Raw genomic sequence first — 16,046 nt, 5'->3', positions numbered from 1 at the left:
TATGTTTTTATAGGGAGTGCTTATGCATGAAGAAAAAAAGAAACAAAAAGGAAAAGTATTTTTGAGTCCCCAGTCAGGTTTGTATATCTTCATTTCAATTCAGAACCTATGTGTAAAGGCCTGGCCAGCAGGGTTGGGAGGGGATTCTGCCGCTCTGCTCTGCTGAGAGCCCACCTGGAACCTGCATCCAGCTCTGGGCTCCCAGCACAGGAAGGACATGGAACTGTTGGAGCCAGTTCAGAAGAGAGTCACCAAGATGATTAGAGGGATGGAGCACTTCTGTGAAGAGGCTGAGAGGGTTGGGGTTGTTCAGCCTAGGGAAAAGAAGGCTTCAAGGAAAGGCTATTGTGGCCTTTCAGTTATAAAAAGGGGCCTTTAAGAAAGGTGGGAAGAAACTTTTTAGCGGGGGATAGTAAGGGGTAATGTTTTAAAACAGAAAGAGGGTCAATTTACATTAGTCTAAAGACAAAAGTTTTTTACAACAAGGATGGTGAAACACAGGCACAGATTGCTCAGAGAGGTGGTGAATGCTTCACCCCTGAAAACATCCAAGGTCAGGTTGCATGGGGCTCTGAGCAACTTGATGTAGTTGAAGACAGCCCTGCCCACAGTGGGAGAGTTGGACTAAATGACCTTGAACCCAAATCATTCTGTAATTGTATGGTTCTTCATCAGTCGTCATAGAAACTCGAGCTAATTTGCTGAACACAGTGACAGCTTGAACAGGCTGAAGCCACCTAATTTTTTAATCTGGAGAAGTGTACAAATTTTGAGTTTTGTATTTGAAGCAAAACTTGGGCATAACAATTCTGTGCCTTTATATCACTGACTCTGGTGGATTTAGTTTGCAGCAGAGTATGGTGGAGTTGTATCAATCTCTCCTGTTTCAGCTTACATGGGGTAGATTTTCTGATTTTTCAGAGACAAAACTTGGAATGCTTTCCTGTGAGGATTTCTTGCAGTAATTGTCTAGAATTATACATGATAAACTAACTTAGAGATTATCAAACCACATCCTTGGTTGCTAAAATGCAAACAAGTTAAAAATTACATTTAGAAGTAGCAGTGAGATTGTATTATAAAGGTCTTTATGTACTCCTTCTGAATCAGAAATGTTTTGCTTTAAATGCGTGATTAACAATGTAGCTTCCTCACTGCAATTTCACATACTTATTAGCAAGTACAATGAAGATTTTAAGAACGGCTGCTTTTGTTTTAATTACAATTTCTAGTACAACTCTGCAAACCTTCAGCACCATGCATATGTATTATATACACTAATCTCTCTGCAGCTGGAGGGGGACCTAATTAGTTTTCTGAAGTTTGTGAAGACTTGACTGCAATTAAGTATCTCAAATTAAATTATCAGTTTTGTTGGGAAGACACATTTTTTTGTCTTTGCTGGAAGGTGTTTTCAAATTTAGTTTGGGGATTTTGTAACCCAAAGTGGTTTGTCATTAGGTGTTTAGTTCAAGAAAATGCTAGTTATCAATTTTGTATCTGATTGTTTCCTACTGCCCTTTATCAGGTAAGAATCTTAAGATGAACTGTGTTTCCTTTCATTGTAGTTTGACTTGACAGTAATTTTCTCCGGTCTTTTTGTTTCAGTTCATTTATGTCTTTCTGGGTTTTTTGTGGGGTTTTTTGTTTGGTTGGTTGGTTGGTTGGTTGGTTTTTTGTTTGTTTGTTTGTTTTGGTTTTGTTTGGCTTTGTTTTTTAAAAACCAACAAATAATACCTTTAAAGCATTGTGGTTTTTTTCTCCCAATTTAGGCAGCCTTTCCAATAAATACATGACTCAGGGAAAAGCCTCACAGAAGAGGACCCAGCAAGAATCATGAGGGATATTAAGCACTGATAAATTGCAACACAGGCCCATCATTCACTTAAAAGAAATGTCTTTAGCTAAAGCCTCTGAATTCACAGGACAGCAGCATAGACAACCTTCAGCTTAAGTTCAATGAAATATGGGTGTTTTCTTTTAGATTGCTAGTACAAGCAACTGTGGACAGACCCCTACTCTTTATAATAGATTGTTTTACCATTTTAATAGAAAGCCATGATGTTTTGTATTTGTTTACTAGGTAATGCATTTAGAAAAGGACAAGTACTAAAAATGAACTGTTTTCAGGGTTTTGTTGTTCCACCTGACCATTTAAACTGCACTAAAACTATGTGCTAGCCAAATAAATTATATTTTCTTCAAAAATGAATCTTTTGAAGGAGCAAATGATATTTATTAATGTTGATTGTTTACTGAATCCTTGTGTAAGTGTTTGAGATGTTTGTAGACTGCTATATTCTTGTTTATTTCTCCAGAGAACTAAAAAGATAGACACTAGTCATCATATGTTAAACAATCTCTGGACAAGCAGTGCCACTGAGATTTTTGTGGGGTTGTTTTCTGTTCTGTGATTTATGGGAGTTTATTTGCTGCTGTGCTTGTGTTCAAGAAAGAAAGAAAGATTAGGTAACAGGTCAGTCCTGTTTTGTTGCTGCTAAGAATCTTTTTCAAGGCCTTGGGGATACAGACAAAAATGCTTTAAGAAATAGAGGTATTATATTTGGCAACTGGGGAAAAATACATGTCCATTTTCATAGAATATGAAGAGGATCCTTGTACCAGTCAAGAATTTACATTCATTAGTAGTACGAACTTGAGTTTTACTTGAAATCCTTCCAGAGGTGGTAACGCACCATTTTACCTTGTTCAAAAGAGAGAAATAGTTATGTGTTAAAATTGAAACCACTGTTAATTTATGAATCTGAAATAAATTTTAAACAAAAGTGAAAATCAGACTTAAGTTTCTCTTTTTTTTCCTGAGTTTGTAGTTTTCAATATTCCTGACATGCAGAAATGTAGAATTAATGTTAATTTACTATAATTATCTGGATTTAGAACCATCATGTTCAATTTTTTTTCCCTACCTATTTTTATGGAAGCTGAAAGCTAGAATTGCCAAAGGGCTCTTAGGGAAATACTATCCTGTGTCTTGTTCTGGTTTTCACCCATCTGAAGCCAGCTATCCATGAACTACCAGATGTGTTGCTTTCATAAATAATTTCTTCTGTGTTCTTTCCTAAACACATTTTCAAGCCTATTACCTTTGTGCTTTATTTAGTTTTAACAGAGTTACATCCAATTTTGCTAGTGGAATTGAAGTGTATAAACTTTTCTGAACCAGGTGCATACTCTGTCATTCTTAATGATATGGAGGGACAGGCAGTTGTTTATTTATGCTGCCTTTTTTATTGGAAAAAAGTGCTGTCATCATATTTCACAGGAATTTCAAATGCTTTCGGTGAAAAAAAAAGCTTTTTTTTCAAAAGCTGGGATACGTTTTATGCTGTGAACAGTAGGTTATCAGTGCTGAGAAATTTAGAAATATGAAGGCTTTTCAGGTTTGCAACACAGTTAAATGTCTTAAACAGGTAACTCAATGTCATTTAGCTGTTTAACTACGAGATCACACACATACATTTTCCCTAATGTAATTGTTCTGATGAGGTTTGTTTCGTAGCCATATTTAAAACTGCTTCCCCATCTGTTAAAATTTTACTTAAAGCTTCCGGGGCTTGAAATAGCTGCTTAGAATGGGAGTTTTCTAGCATGGAAAGTTGTTGACTTTTTCTTCCATACTGATAACTTAACAATATTTCTTGAAATCTAACTTGAAATAGTTAGATTTTAAAACTGATTTTTGCATTTATCCTGTCTCGAAGAAGGCAATTTTTCTAGCCCTTGTTCAGTGTTCCATGTGGACATATATTCAGCAGGCAGGGGACTAAGAATTGATGATTGGAGGCATCCTGAGGAAAGTTGTGCCTGCATGGTCGAGTGCAAATGATGAAGGAGGTATTAACTGCATTTGTACATGAGCTTCCCCCCCTCAAGTGTACTGACTTCAGCTTTCAGCCCAGTAGAGCATTAAACCCCCCTTGCTGCTAAGTAGGAGTAGTTTAGTTGAGATGCATTCTCAAGGTGCATGAATTACGTGTGAAAAGACACACTCTTTGTAACTAAAGAAAATACAACTTTTTTATACACCTGCTATCTTTATATTTGAAGTAGTACTACTGTGCCTCAGTAAAGAGCATAATTATGTATGTAAAAAACACCTAACACATCTGACTTACTACCAAGCTCTTCAGAACTACTAAGGCCAGAATCAGGGAAGTAAGTGAGGTGGTGAAACTCAAATGTGTTTCTTATGCTTGGACTTCATTAAGAGGGATTTAAAGTATCATCTAGCATATTTAAGGATGCTGGAATGTGGAAATGAAAAATGTGTACTTGTTTACCTTCTGGCATAGCCATCATTCAACTTAAAGTAATGGCATGAGTCTCCGTGTACCAAGGCTGTTGGGGTTTCTTCAGCGTGAAGTTGCTGTAGCCACCGGGAGTTGGGGAATGGCAGCTCAGTTCATCCAGCAGCTTTCACGCTCTCCTCCCACACTGCCTTTGCACCAGGCAGGGATCAAGAAGGGCCCTTAGCACTGCATGGCTATCCCCTTCACTTGGCCCCAGACTGGCATGAACCCAGAGGAAAGGGCAGGATCCTGCTCAGCAGGAGGGCAAACACAATGCATTGTCTGTGAAGGTTCCAGGTCCTCTGCACTTCGCTCAGGGATTTGTCCAAACTGAATTACTCTACACATGCATTTTGCCCTCTGAGCCAAAGCTTCCTATTGAATAGCCATATGCATTATTTTAAAATGCTTGCCAGTGTGGCAGTCAATAAATATTCACATTCTGTGCCTGTATTTTGTAGGTGGGAAACTATGCACTCATGGGCCTCCATTGTTCTCTGGTGTGGGAAAATGTCTGGGGGTAAAACGGTATGGAAATTGTAGAGGGAAATAGGATTGCTGCTCCCTGGGTGGAATGTTGCCAGCACACCTGACTTCCCACTCACTGTACATGCTAAAGGTGGGTGGAGTAGAGTACACTCTAGCCAGGCTCTTGCAGAGGCTTGAACTTAGTGGTCCTTTCTGGCTGATAAGCTGCACAGCAGCTGAAAACCAAGGGAGATAAAGGAAGGTGTCCTGATGATGAATCAGCAGCTGTGGTGGAATCACTCTCCTTGGGCTGACACATTATGTATTCTGAGATAGCCACCCCCAACATACAACCACTCCTCACAGGGTAAGCTATATGACTACAGCCATTCAAGCTCCATCTAAACATAAGCAAATAGTACAAAAGTGAATTCAGAAGGGTGAGAACTTAGGAAGGACTCCATTGTAACTTCTGAAGTCGTTTGACAGGCTCAACCTGTCTTTGCCCCTGTGGGGACAACTATGGGGTACGAACAGTGTTCTGTGAACGGTAAATTATTGTCTTGAGCTGACTTTTGTTAGGGATTAGAGGTTTTTAGTACAGTGCTTTGAATTAAAATATTGCACTGAATATATTTTTGCGGTCAGCTACCGTCACCAGCAATCCTTGAACCTTAAAATGTCAGAATTCAAGGTTACATCCAAAGCAGCAGGACCAGGGAGGGGATTCTGTCTCTCCTGCTTGCCTCTTGTGCGTGCATCCAGCTCTGGGGCCTCCAACTTAAGAAGGATATGAAATTGTTCAAGTGTGTGGCCTTCACTGATAAGAGGACTGCAGCCACCTCCCTTATGAAGACGGGCTCAGAAGGTCGGGGCTGTTCAGCTTGAAGAAGAGAAAGTTAAGTGAAGACCTCATGGCAACCTTCTCTTATCTGCAGGGGGCCTACAGGGAAACTGGAGACTTCGTCAGGAACTGTAGTGACAAGACAAGAGGGTGATTTAAAGGAGGTATTAGAAGACATTTGTCACTGTGAGGCAGGTGAGGCACTGGTTATGGATTGCCTAGGGAAGTTCTGCATAAGGCCTTGACCAGCCTAGTCTAGTGGACAGGGTCGCTGCCCACGGCAAAAGGGTTGGGACTAGATGATCTTTAAGCTCTATTCCAACCCCCTAGCACTCCAAATTAATAAAGATTGTTATTCCGTAACCTGTTAACTTGGACTTTCAACGGCGCTGACAGACTAATCAATCATTAAAGGCTTTCAGGAAAAACCTCCCCTTTCCACGTGACATTGGCCGGCTGTTTTGCCGCGGCCTCCGCCAGGGCGGCTGAAGGGCAGGGCGTCCCGGCTGTCTTTGCCGCTTATCTGGGCGCGCAGCCCCGCCGCCTGCTCTGCCCCGCCCTCGCGGAGCCGCGGCCGCGGCGGGACCGGGCGCCTCTCCGGAGGCGGAGCCGCCGCCGCCCGTCCCCGCCCGCGGCCCGTGCGCGGTGGCGTCACAGCGTGCGGGCGGCGCTGCCCTGGCCGAGGGCGCCGGGCCATGGCCTCGTCCGTGGTGCGCGCCACGGTGCGCGCCGTCAGCAAGCGCAGGATCCAGGCGACCCGCGCCGCCCTCACGCTGGTCAGTGCCGCGGGCGGGCAGCGGGCGGGACGCGGGCACCGCGGCACCTCGCGGGTGCGGGAGCTGCGCCACGGGCAGTGAGGCGGCCCCTGGCAACTGCGGGGCGGGCGCAAGGACGGGGACGGGCCGGCGTCGGTAGTCCCAGCAGGGCGGCTGCGACACGGGCGGGCTGCAGCGGGCTCCTCTTCCCCCTGGCGAACTGAGAGGCGGGCGGTGGCTCCTGCTCCGCGGCGGTCCCGCTGAGAGCAGGCCCCACGCTCCGCCGCTCCGTCTGCGGAACCGCGGGGCCTGGTCGCATAGACACTCCAAAAAAAGTATTTGATGAAATTTTTTGGAAAAGGGTAATGCGTTGGTTACCGAGGCTGACGCGTAGGATCTTTCCAAGAAGGTTGTACATCCTGTTGTTAATAGTAAAGTGCGTGCATTCCGTACTAGCGGCCGTGCTGGAGAGGCCAAACTTGAAAACATGGTGTTTGGTCGTAGGTTGGACTCGGTGATCTCAGAGATCTTTAACAACCTCTGATTCTGAGAGCACTGCAGAGGAAAGTACAGCCATGTCTCCGCAGGAACAGGGGCAGATCGAGTGCACAGAGCTCAGTCGTTTGTCAGAGCGCGTAATTCCTGTTCAGTAGTGGGTCTCTAACAACAAGAGTGGTAGTGGTAATTAGAAAGGATTTTCTGCTGCAAGTCTACTTGAAGTTTGCTTTATGTGTTTAATTCGGCTCGTGGTAAGACCTTCACATTACTAATGCTTTTCTTAGTGTCTTAGAAACTTGTGGGAATGTAATGGAAATTTCGACGTTTGCATTTAGTTCTTGCATTTCTGCATCAACTAGATCTGCATGAATGATGAATTTTATCTGCTGATAAGTCAGAGGTCGCCTTAAGGTTAATGGGGAGAGAGATGTAGGCTATAAGCCCTCTATATCTAACTGATTTTTATCTGTAATGGATATGTGACAAAAGTTTTACAAGAAAGAGTTACTTGAATGAATTATGATAGTGATCTTGGAGGAAAAAGTTGCAAAGAAACAACATGGATATTGACAGGCTTGAGAGGTGGACAAACTTCATAAAGTTCAGCGAAGTGAAATGCAAGGCAATCCCAGGCGCACCAACAGGTTGGGTGGAGAATGGATTGAGAGCAGCCATATCAAGAAGGACCTGGGTGTGATGGTTGATAAGAGGCTGGACATGACCCAGCAATGAGCACTTGTAATCCAGAGAGCCAAACATGTCCTGGGCTGCATCCAGAGCAGCGTGGGCAGCAGGGCAGGGAGGGGATTCTGCCCCTCTGCTCTGCTCTGGGAGAGCCCACCTGGAACCTGCATCCAGCTCTGGGCTCCCAGCACAAGGAGGACATGGAGCAAGTCCACAGGAGGCCACAAAGGTGGTAAGAGGACTGCAGCCACCTCGTTTATGAAGACAGGTTGAGAAGGTTGGGGCTGTTCTCCTTGAAGAAGAGAGGGTTGTCTGGAGACCTCACAGCAACCTTCCAGTATCTGCGGGAGGCCTACAGAGAAGCTGCAGAGGGACTTCTCATCCGGAACTGCAGTGATAGGACAAGAGGGAGATTTAAATGAGGTATTAGGAATAGCGAGGTGTGACACTGGAATGGGTTGCCCAGGGAAGTTCTGGATGTGTTCAAGCCCAGTTTGGGCTTGAACTAACCTGGCCTATGTCCAAGGCTTGACCAACCTGGCATACTGTCCCTGCTATGGCAGGGGTGTTGGAACTAGATTATCTTTAAGGTTCTCTTCCAACCCAAGCCACTCTGATATTCTAACAACCAAAACGCCCACTGTTTATTCTAACAACCAAAACCCCCACTGTTAAGGATTAAGGATTGAATTTTTGAGGTATCTGTTTGCTGGCAGTGCGGGTGAGAAGAGGTTGTGTGCATTAGGTTGAGGAGACATCTGTTTTGCAGCAGTGTGTGTCTTACAGGCATCAGCTTTAATACATGCAAGCACTCATTGCAAATATACAAATAAGCAACCAAAAAAATCAAATTTATATGTATTCTTTTGTGTTTCAGACCCCTTCTGCTGTCCAGAAGATAAAAGAGCTTCTGAAAGATAAACCTGACCATGTAAGTGTAGATAGAGTCAGTTTGTAGAGTATGCTAAGGTATTAGTACAGCTCGTGATTGCAAAGCATTTCTGGCTAACTTAGAAGTTTGAACTGAACACTGAGGTATTTGTTAGAGATGTTGACATATTTTTTTGGTTAGGAATGCATAAGCTTATTTGTATATCCAGCTTTGTTTTGTTATAAAATGAAATGCAGGAAACAACTGACTGTAAAAACTGTACTTCACTGTATGGTTACTGTTGAGATTAATGAAGTTGGAAAAACTTTAAGCTTCAGATGTTTTTGAGCTACATTTTAATGAAACCCTTTAGTATGACATAGTAATGATTTCTGATAGGGAGAGAGCTCTTCAGCTGTTATTATTTAAGTTCTTGTAGGAATTCTCATTGTGAAATATGCAGTAATAAAGTAATATTCATATGCATTGGAGAATATCGAATTCTTAGGAAACTTGCCAGACAATGTGTTTTTTTAAGTAACCAGTGTTTCACCAAGTGATGAGTTTGTCATCTTTTCTTCTTGAGGGAAAGACACACATAGGCTTCTTTTATAATCATTGTAAAAACAAGCATTAGGGTTTTTTTACAGTAAGTATTGTTCCAAGAAGAATATTTCTTTTATTAACCAAGGCCATTGTTTGTTTTGCTTCCTGCATATCTGTAACTAGACTTATTTGTTCTAATGTTTTAAACCATCCTAAGGAAGCCCTGGGCCTACACTTTATATGGTCATTCGTTTCCTGGCTTTAAGTGGTGTCTGTGTTTTCCAACCCATTCTTTGTAGCAGTTCCTGTAGAGAAAGGTATTTCGTCTGACAGGATCGGATGCAGTTTGTCTTGAGAGCCCATTTAATGAAAAGTGTTACATTTTGATACATTTTTATCACAACATATGACATAGAGAGTGAAGTTTGGCTCTTCAGTTAGGAAGCGCTGGTGCGTAGGTGATGTGGATACTTCTTAAAGATTCTTGCACACAAATAGTTTTCTACTTTGTTAAAACTTCTTGATTTTCTCTTTACATGAATGCTCTTCTTGTCTGCCTTGTTGAATGCTGTGAATGTTAGAAACATTGGCTAAGATGGCTTTTAAGGCCAGTTTAACCAATACACATATACATACGTTGATTTAGGGAGGGGTTTGCTTCTTGGCAATAGAGGTAATAAAAAACCAATGCATGTTTTTCAGAACTTTGGTTTAAAGTAAGTTTTCTGACAGTGTCAAAATAAGGGCAGTTACTAGATTATCACAGAGCAAGAGTTCTGTGATAATCTAGTAACTGCCCTTATTTTGGCCTCACAGCTTCATAATTATGTTACTGTCATACGACCTGAATTACCATCTCAGTAAACTGTAATTTGAAGTCACAAAATACGTGTCTTTGAAATTTGACTGCCTTTTTGGGACTGTCTTTTTGGTTCCTATATGACTGCCTATGGTTCATTACTTCAAAACTTGAGCATGCTGGAGGGCATGATCCACTCCAGCAAGGATCAGATGGGTTTTTTACCTTGGCAGTCAAATTTATAAAAGAAAAAAGAAAAAGTTGCCTCTTAGCTGTTTACAGTAATTCACTTTTGCATTTAGGCAGTAGAGAAAAATAAATGTCAGCACTTCATTGTTCTGCATACTTTTTACCTTGATGTTCTGAATAGGTTTTAAAAAGGAAGTCATGTATGTGGTGGTGTTTTTTGTTGTTTCTTTTTATTTAGGTAGGTGTGAAAGTAGGTGTTCGTACAAGGGGATGCAATGGACTTTCTTACACATTAGAATATACAAAATCAAAAGGAGACTCTGATGAAGAAGTAGTTCAAGATGGTGAGTTTCTGGTGCAGCAGCACAAGATTCTGTTGGGGAGGGCATAAAATCTGGTGATTTTGAGAGAAGAAATCTATATTGTCAAAGTTTTGTATCTTCCTGGATTTACAGACTTTAAGAAGGGTATGGAATGGGTTACTGTCTGCTATGCATGGGAATTGTGTACTCAGGCTGAGATTTGTTGCCATGTTCTACAGCTTATTTCCCTCAGCATCATTTTTTATCCCCTGTCAAAAAGCAGATATTCGTGTGCACACATAAGTAACAGTTCCAGACTTCTGCCAGATTTCTATTGGTAGAAAGAAAATAGTGATTGAAGTGCCCCACATTAGGCCAGGGAGACCAAGTTGTACTAGTAGTCTTTATACTTAGCTTCCTCTTTTTTTATTACTGGTCAAAAGTGAATTTCAAAGTGAATGATGGTTTTGCTGTATGTAATTTCTGGTTTTCTGTTCTTTTCAAGGGGTTAGAGTGTTTATTGAAAAGAAGGCACAGCTGACACTTCTAGGAACTGAAATGGACTATGTAGAAGACAAACTGTCCAGTGAATTTGTCTTCAATAACCCAAACATCAAAGGAACATGTGGCTGTGGAGAAAGCTTTAACATCTGAAATCTCAGGATTACTTCTTTGACTTTCAGCAGCCCAAAACACTTACTATTATGACTTTCAGATGCAAATGCATTTACTTCAGGTTTGTAGGCTGCGTAAAGTGGGGATACTATTAAGAAAAATAAAGTTACATATTCAAAAATATAAGCTGTGTGTTAAATTCCACCCTGATGTAGTTACACTGTAATTTCTGATGAATTGGGATCTAAAAGGTAAGAATAGTGAGTGCTGCAGTAACATCTCTGTACTTCCACTTGCCAAGGAAATAAAATTTCACTGTTCTTTTCCTCTGTCATTTTCTTTGCTAATCCTACTCGTACTTCCCCATTCAAAACCCATTTGAAAGAATACATTGTGTTCTGCTTTGATTTGGGGAAAACAAACAAACCAATGGACAAAAAATCATCACCATTTCTGTGTGAGTATTTATAAAGATTTATATATACAAGCACACAGTCCTTGCTTATCTTGTACTTTTCCAATGCTTTCGTCTTTTTACAAGTGCATTTTCTGGTGGTTTGTTTTCCCTTAAATTCAGGGAAATAAAAATGTTGTTCATGTATTAATATAGTGAATAAGCTATGGTAGCTCCTGTTGTAGAAATGCTTGGAAGAGGGCTAGCCTAATTTTAATTATTTTCCTTTCTTTTCTGAAGGCATAGTCCTGCTGTACTTGGTCATTTTCAAAGCATGAAGTATCTGGGTACTGGAGGGCTAAAAAGCGATACGCAGGCCTTGTTCTTCACATTTCAGTTTTTTATCTTGCTTCAATTAATTTGCAAAGGTGGTAAAACTGCTTCCACATTCTTATTCCCCATGTTCGCAGAATGTGCTGTGTTTGCACCAAAATCTATGAAAACTTATTGAGAGACAAATCTCAGATTTCTCATTACTTTTTTTTTCTGTAATCATGCATGCTACTAATTTAGAGTTTGAACTCTTTTTCATAACTCTTAAGTAGTAGATTTTATTCACCAAAGTTTGTGGTCCCCTGTGTTTAACTCCTGTCTTGGATTAAACTCGATAACAGGAGAAAAATCATTTTTAATGATAAAAACCCCTTGGTATTTCATATTACTTTTAAATTAATCTAGGCAGTAATTAAAATACTGTAAGAGGCCATTTTTTCTTTGGAATTTACTTAATCATAATTTTGGTTTTGTAAACAAGTGTCTTTCAAGCTCATACAATCTGCAGCAGTTCTTCACTGGTGCTGATACAGAAGTGTATAAGTCTCTCCAGACCTTCCCAACCTGGTATGAGAGAGAAACTGTTCCACCCTTTTATCTCCTCATTGTCCAGAGATGACATTGTGCAGCTCAGGTGCTCACTTGTGCAGAATAGAAGGTAACATGTCTGCTTGAGCAACAGATTTGAACAGCTGGTGAAAATAAAAAAGAGGGGACAGCAGGAGTCTTGTAGGTGTTGAGATGGGAATGATCTGAGAGCATTAAGGCTGTGTGTTGAAAATCCAGAGATCATCTTGATGTGGACAGTTGTACACCACATATCTGCACCAACTGCTGTAGATGTAGCATTGCACCTACGTTTTGGTTCTTCCCTCTACACCTTTTCCCAGAGCAAGGGAAGAATAAAAATGAAAAAATGAAAAATTACGCTTCATCTGCTTTATGTAGTGCACAGGAACAGAAGATCAGAATTACTTACAGTCTAATAGTAAATACTTGAATTTTAGTTGAATATCACCTTTTGATGTAAAGACACTATTTCCTTCAACAGTCAACTGTTGCACACAGTTACTCCATATAGTGATTCAGGAATTAGTGGTCATACACTGGTGAAGTGCTTCTGTAGTGATGTAACTCTTTCACTCTTGCCAAACAAAAACATGGAGTTCATGTGACATAGTTGCATTACATCTAAAACTCCAAGCTAAGGGCATTTCTTCAGATTGCATTTCTCTGCTTCTTGCTAGAGATAAGACTTTGAATGTGGTAACACTGATGGTTGCTAAGAGTGCTGGTACTTACTCATTTAACTTGTTTTGGGGTGGAGAGCATTGGTTTGAGGTTTATTTTAGACCTGTGGCATGTATAGTAATCCTTTTTGTGTATTTGTGTATGCCTTGAATGAAAGTTTGCACTTTTGTACTCCCGTGAAGCAATCATCTTAAGTTGTCACCTCACTAAGACAACTAATGCACAATATGTTAAACTGCTAAAGTGCTATTTACAGTTGCATACAAACTGTATGGTTTTGTTGATTGGTCCATTATAATTTTGTGCAACAATGTATGTGGAGTCCTCAATTACAATAAATATAGCCTGTTGGTAACCATGAAATATTCCTATCTTGAATGATTTTTTAAAGGAATAAAGCACTGGGGGAGAGAACATGCTTGTATGCTGGGGTTACAAAGTAGACACAATGCTACTGTTACCTGACTTAGTATTTCCCCAAAATATTAAACATTTCCAGATATTAACAGCATTGAAATGACATAGAAATATATGGCAAAAAAATTAGTTAACTGTGTACACAAGATATTTATGCATCTGGGAGAGTGCACTGTTAATGCACAGCCTTCTATTAAAATTCATTACACACTATTCTCATGGTAAAAATTCTAGCAGACAAGATGAATATATCTTGAAGGCTTTCACATAGCAAAAATGTTTATGGTATGATTCAGTGTAGGATAATGATTTTGATTGAAGTAACTGCTGACATAAAAGGTTTTTGGAACTGACTAGGCGTTTCCAGGATAAGAGTCAAAGGGTATTCTTCACTGTTGCACTTCAGTGCTGTATCATGGCACTCATATTCTATAGCGTACTATGTCCGTGACACGTTTGGGGCTTTCTCTTAGATACAGTCTTTGCAGCCCTAAAGGTTCCTTTTGCTGTTAGATGAAGATTCTGAACAATAGAAGGTGAAGTAATTAATTCTGGAAAAATGTCAGAGGTCATTGATACAATTGCATATTCATGATTCTAGAGAGAGTGAGAGAGGAAATCCTTCATAAAGTCAGGAGCCTTTCTGTTGGGAGTTCTCTAAGAACTTGTGAAAAACCACTTGCTTGCTCAACCAGGTTGATATCCCTGTTCAACCAAGTTTTATACCTCTTTTTGAAAGGCTCAGGAAGAATTTGTTTAGGAAAAAAATTAGTAGCTCAATATGCAAGTCAACTGGACATGAGGTGATGGAACAAAATTAAAAGGACCTACAAAATAAAGATTCAGGGACTTACTTTTGCATGCAAAAGAAACTTTTTTTTAAACGTAATTCCTATATGCTCTATGTTGCTTCTATTGTTTTTGTTTATTTTTTTTATAATTGTAATTATTATTAGCCCTGTTTCTTTAAATCAGCACCTTCATTGGTGGAAAAAATCTCCACCTATACCACTTTGTGCTTAACACTGGCTGCCTGGCTGTTCATGACACAATTTTTTTATGATGCTAAAATTTTTCAGTTTCTTCTTGCAGAAGAATTCCATAATTGTCTGATATGTCAGAATGTGCACCTCAGTCTTCAACCCAAAATAACCCTCAAAAGAGTGCTTAAATTTTAAAATAAAATCATACTTTGAAATTACTTTTTCTGATGACCCATACAACTTTTTGTCTGTGAAGTAATCTGCCAGCCACTGAGCAGTTTGGGCTGCTGTGCACATTACTGCCACTTTTAACACCTAAGAGATGTCCTGCTTCAACATGGGGAGGAAAATGTACATACTTAGTGCAATTCCGCATGCATTTGGGCTTGAACAGCATTTGAATAGCAAAATTTGTATGCAATATCTGGCGTTTTTCTTAGAGAGAGGTACAGCAAGGGAAGGTTAACCACTCAGTTTTACCAGGGTCTTTATTCTCCCCTTTTATGCTCCCTTTCAGTGGGCTGTGCCTCAGCCTGCCCGTGCCTTAGCCAGCAGCTGTGCACCCCGAGCTTCTCGCACGAGAACCCAGGAGCCCCAGACCCTATCTGTTTAGGGACAGGGTGGAATTCCAAGGGCCAGTTCATGGGAATAGATATCTACTGACACTGGGTGGCAGCAAGTTTCCAGTCCACATGTTTCAAAAGGCAAATCGCCTCTTTCCTCATGTCCATGTTCCAAGTTTCCTATTAGATTTCCCAAATACCAGAGTACTTCTGCCTATACAGGTGGAAAGCATTGCTCAGCTCAGCTGTTTGTCTTTCTTGCATTTTGTTCTGTGTGTTATGTCTGTTCCTGACACCTGGTAAATGACCATAGAAATCCAAATTGTCAAACCATTTCCAAGATGGAAAGAAAGCAGAGCAGCTTTCTGACCAACTTTAAGCTTTTGAAGCATTGGGTTTTTTCACCATTCATGCTCATTTTCACAACTTCCTACTAAGAGATAGGTTGGCATTTGGCTGACTTAGGTTCTGGACATAAACTCAGCAGAGATATACACACTGTTAAAGCTTCCTAAAGCTCACTTTCTTCTTCTTAGTGATCTGTTTTACACATGTACACAGTGTTCCGGCAAACTACATTTTTTAATTACTTTTGGGCCATTTTATTAACCAAGGCATAATGCAGATTTTTTTTTCACTGAGAAGTTGACATCTGCAGTCTACTACAAATATTTTAGGATATGCGTATTACATATGTGTTCAAAGGAAATGTACTCATCATTATTGTGGACTGTTTGGGAACATGGTTGTCTCTCTCTTCTGTGATTTACTTTCATACTCAGCCTGTGATTATTTTTTGTTTAGATTTTACAGGTTTTTTTGCAAAGATGATTTGTTTGTGTTGTATGATGATCAATTGCTACCGAACTGCAAATTTATCAAAACTGCTGGTCTTCAAAAAATTAAAGCAACAGAAAAATTGTTGGAGTTATCCAAGTTATATATTTTTACAGTCCTGCACCATCAATGTGAAGATTTTCCAATATGCTTTTCAAGAATTGTCATCATCCCTCACAAATACTAAAAATCAGCAGCAAGGTACCCATGTTTTCTGGAGCAAGCACACATCTTTTCTTTATGCTACGTTGTTAGCAGTAAGATCTAAGAACTGCAGTGCTACAGCATGTAACAAACACAGCTTGCTTTCTAATGAGCCTGTTATTAGCAACTGCTCACAAATAGATGCTGAAGAGCAAAATGCTGAATCAATAAGAGCAGGAATAA

At 40.4% G+C, this 16,046-nt stretch overlaps 2 protein-coding genes across 5 annotated transcripts in view; both read left to right on the top strand.

Annotated features, from left to right (window-relative positions):
• Positions 1-2,780, top strand: part of TUT7 (terminal uridylyl transferase 7) — a 33,013-nt gene extending 30,233 nt beyond the window's left edge. For 2 of the 4 annotated variants that reach the window (XM_064735743.1, XM_064735741.1), the window contains exons 28-29: positions 14-77; positions 1,773-2,780. In XM_064735743.1, the coding sequence (XP_064591813.1) occupies positions 14-77; positions 1,773-1,840 (132 nt within the window). In that variant the 3' untranslated portion in view covers positions 1,841-2,780. Of the gene's footprint in view, positions 1-13; positions 1,692-1,772 lie in introns of those variants that run through there. The other 2 variants (XM_064735739.1, XM_064735740.1) reach the window with 2 other exon arrangements.
• A 3,466-nt stretch (positions 2,781-6,246) lies between these two features.
• ISCA1 (iron-sulfur cluster assembly 1) lies at positions 6,247-13,222 on the top strand. The gene is made up of 4 exons (XM_064736543.1): positions 6,247-6,398; positions 8,437-8,490; positions 10,203-10,308; positions 10,772-13,222. The coding sequence occupies exons 1-4, from the start codon at positions 6,318-6,320 to the stop codon at positions 10,918-10,920; spliced, it is 390 nt and encodes a 129-aa protein (XP_064592613.1). The 5' UTR covers positions 6,247-6,317; the 3' UTR covers positions 10,921-13,222.
• The last annotated feature ends 2,824 nt before the right edge of the window (positions 13,223-16,046 follow it).

This window comes from Zonotrichia leucophrys, chromosome Z (genome assembly GCF_028769735.1).
Source record: "Zonotrichia leucophrys gambelii isolate GWCS_2022_RI chromosome Z, RI_Zleu_2.0, whole genome shotgun sequence".
Taxonomy (NCBI): Eukaryota; Metazoa; Chordata; class Aves; order Passeriformes; family Passerellidae; genus Zonotrichia; species Zonotrichia leucophrys.
Note: the sequence above shows the minus strand (reverse complement) of the source record. Positions and strands in the feature narration are given on the sequence as shown.

Bases quoted from the DNA above. Each gene is read 5' to 3' on its own strand.
- ISCA1 (XM_064736543.1), top strand. From the start codon at position 6,318: ATGGCCTCGTCCGTGGTGCGCGCCACGGTGCGCGCCGTCAGCAAGCGC. The intron at 6,399-8,436 runs GTCAGTGCCGCG...TTTGTGTTTCAG, and splicing joins CCCGCGCCGCCCTCACGCTG to ACCCCTTCTGCTGTCCAGAA. The intron at 8,491-10,202 runs GTAAGTGTAGAT...CTTTTTATTTAG, and splicing joins TGAAAGATAAACCTGACCAT to GTAGGTGTGAAAGTAGGTGT.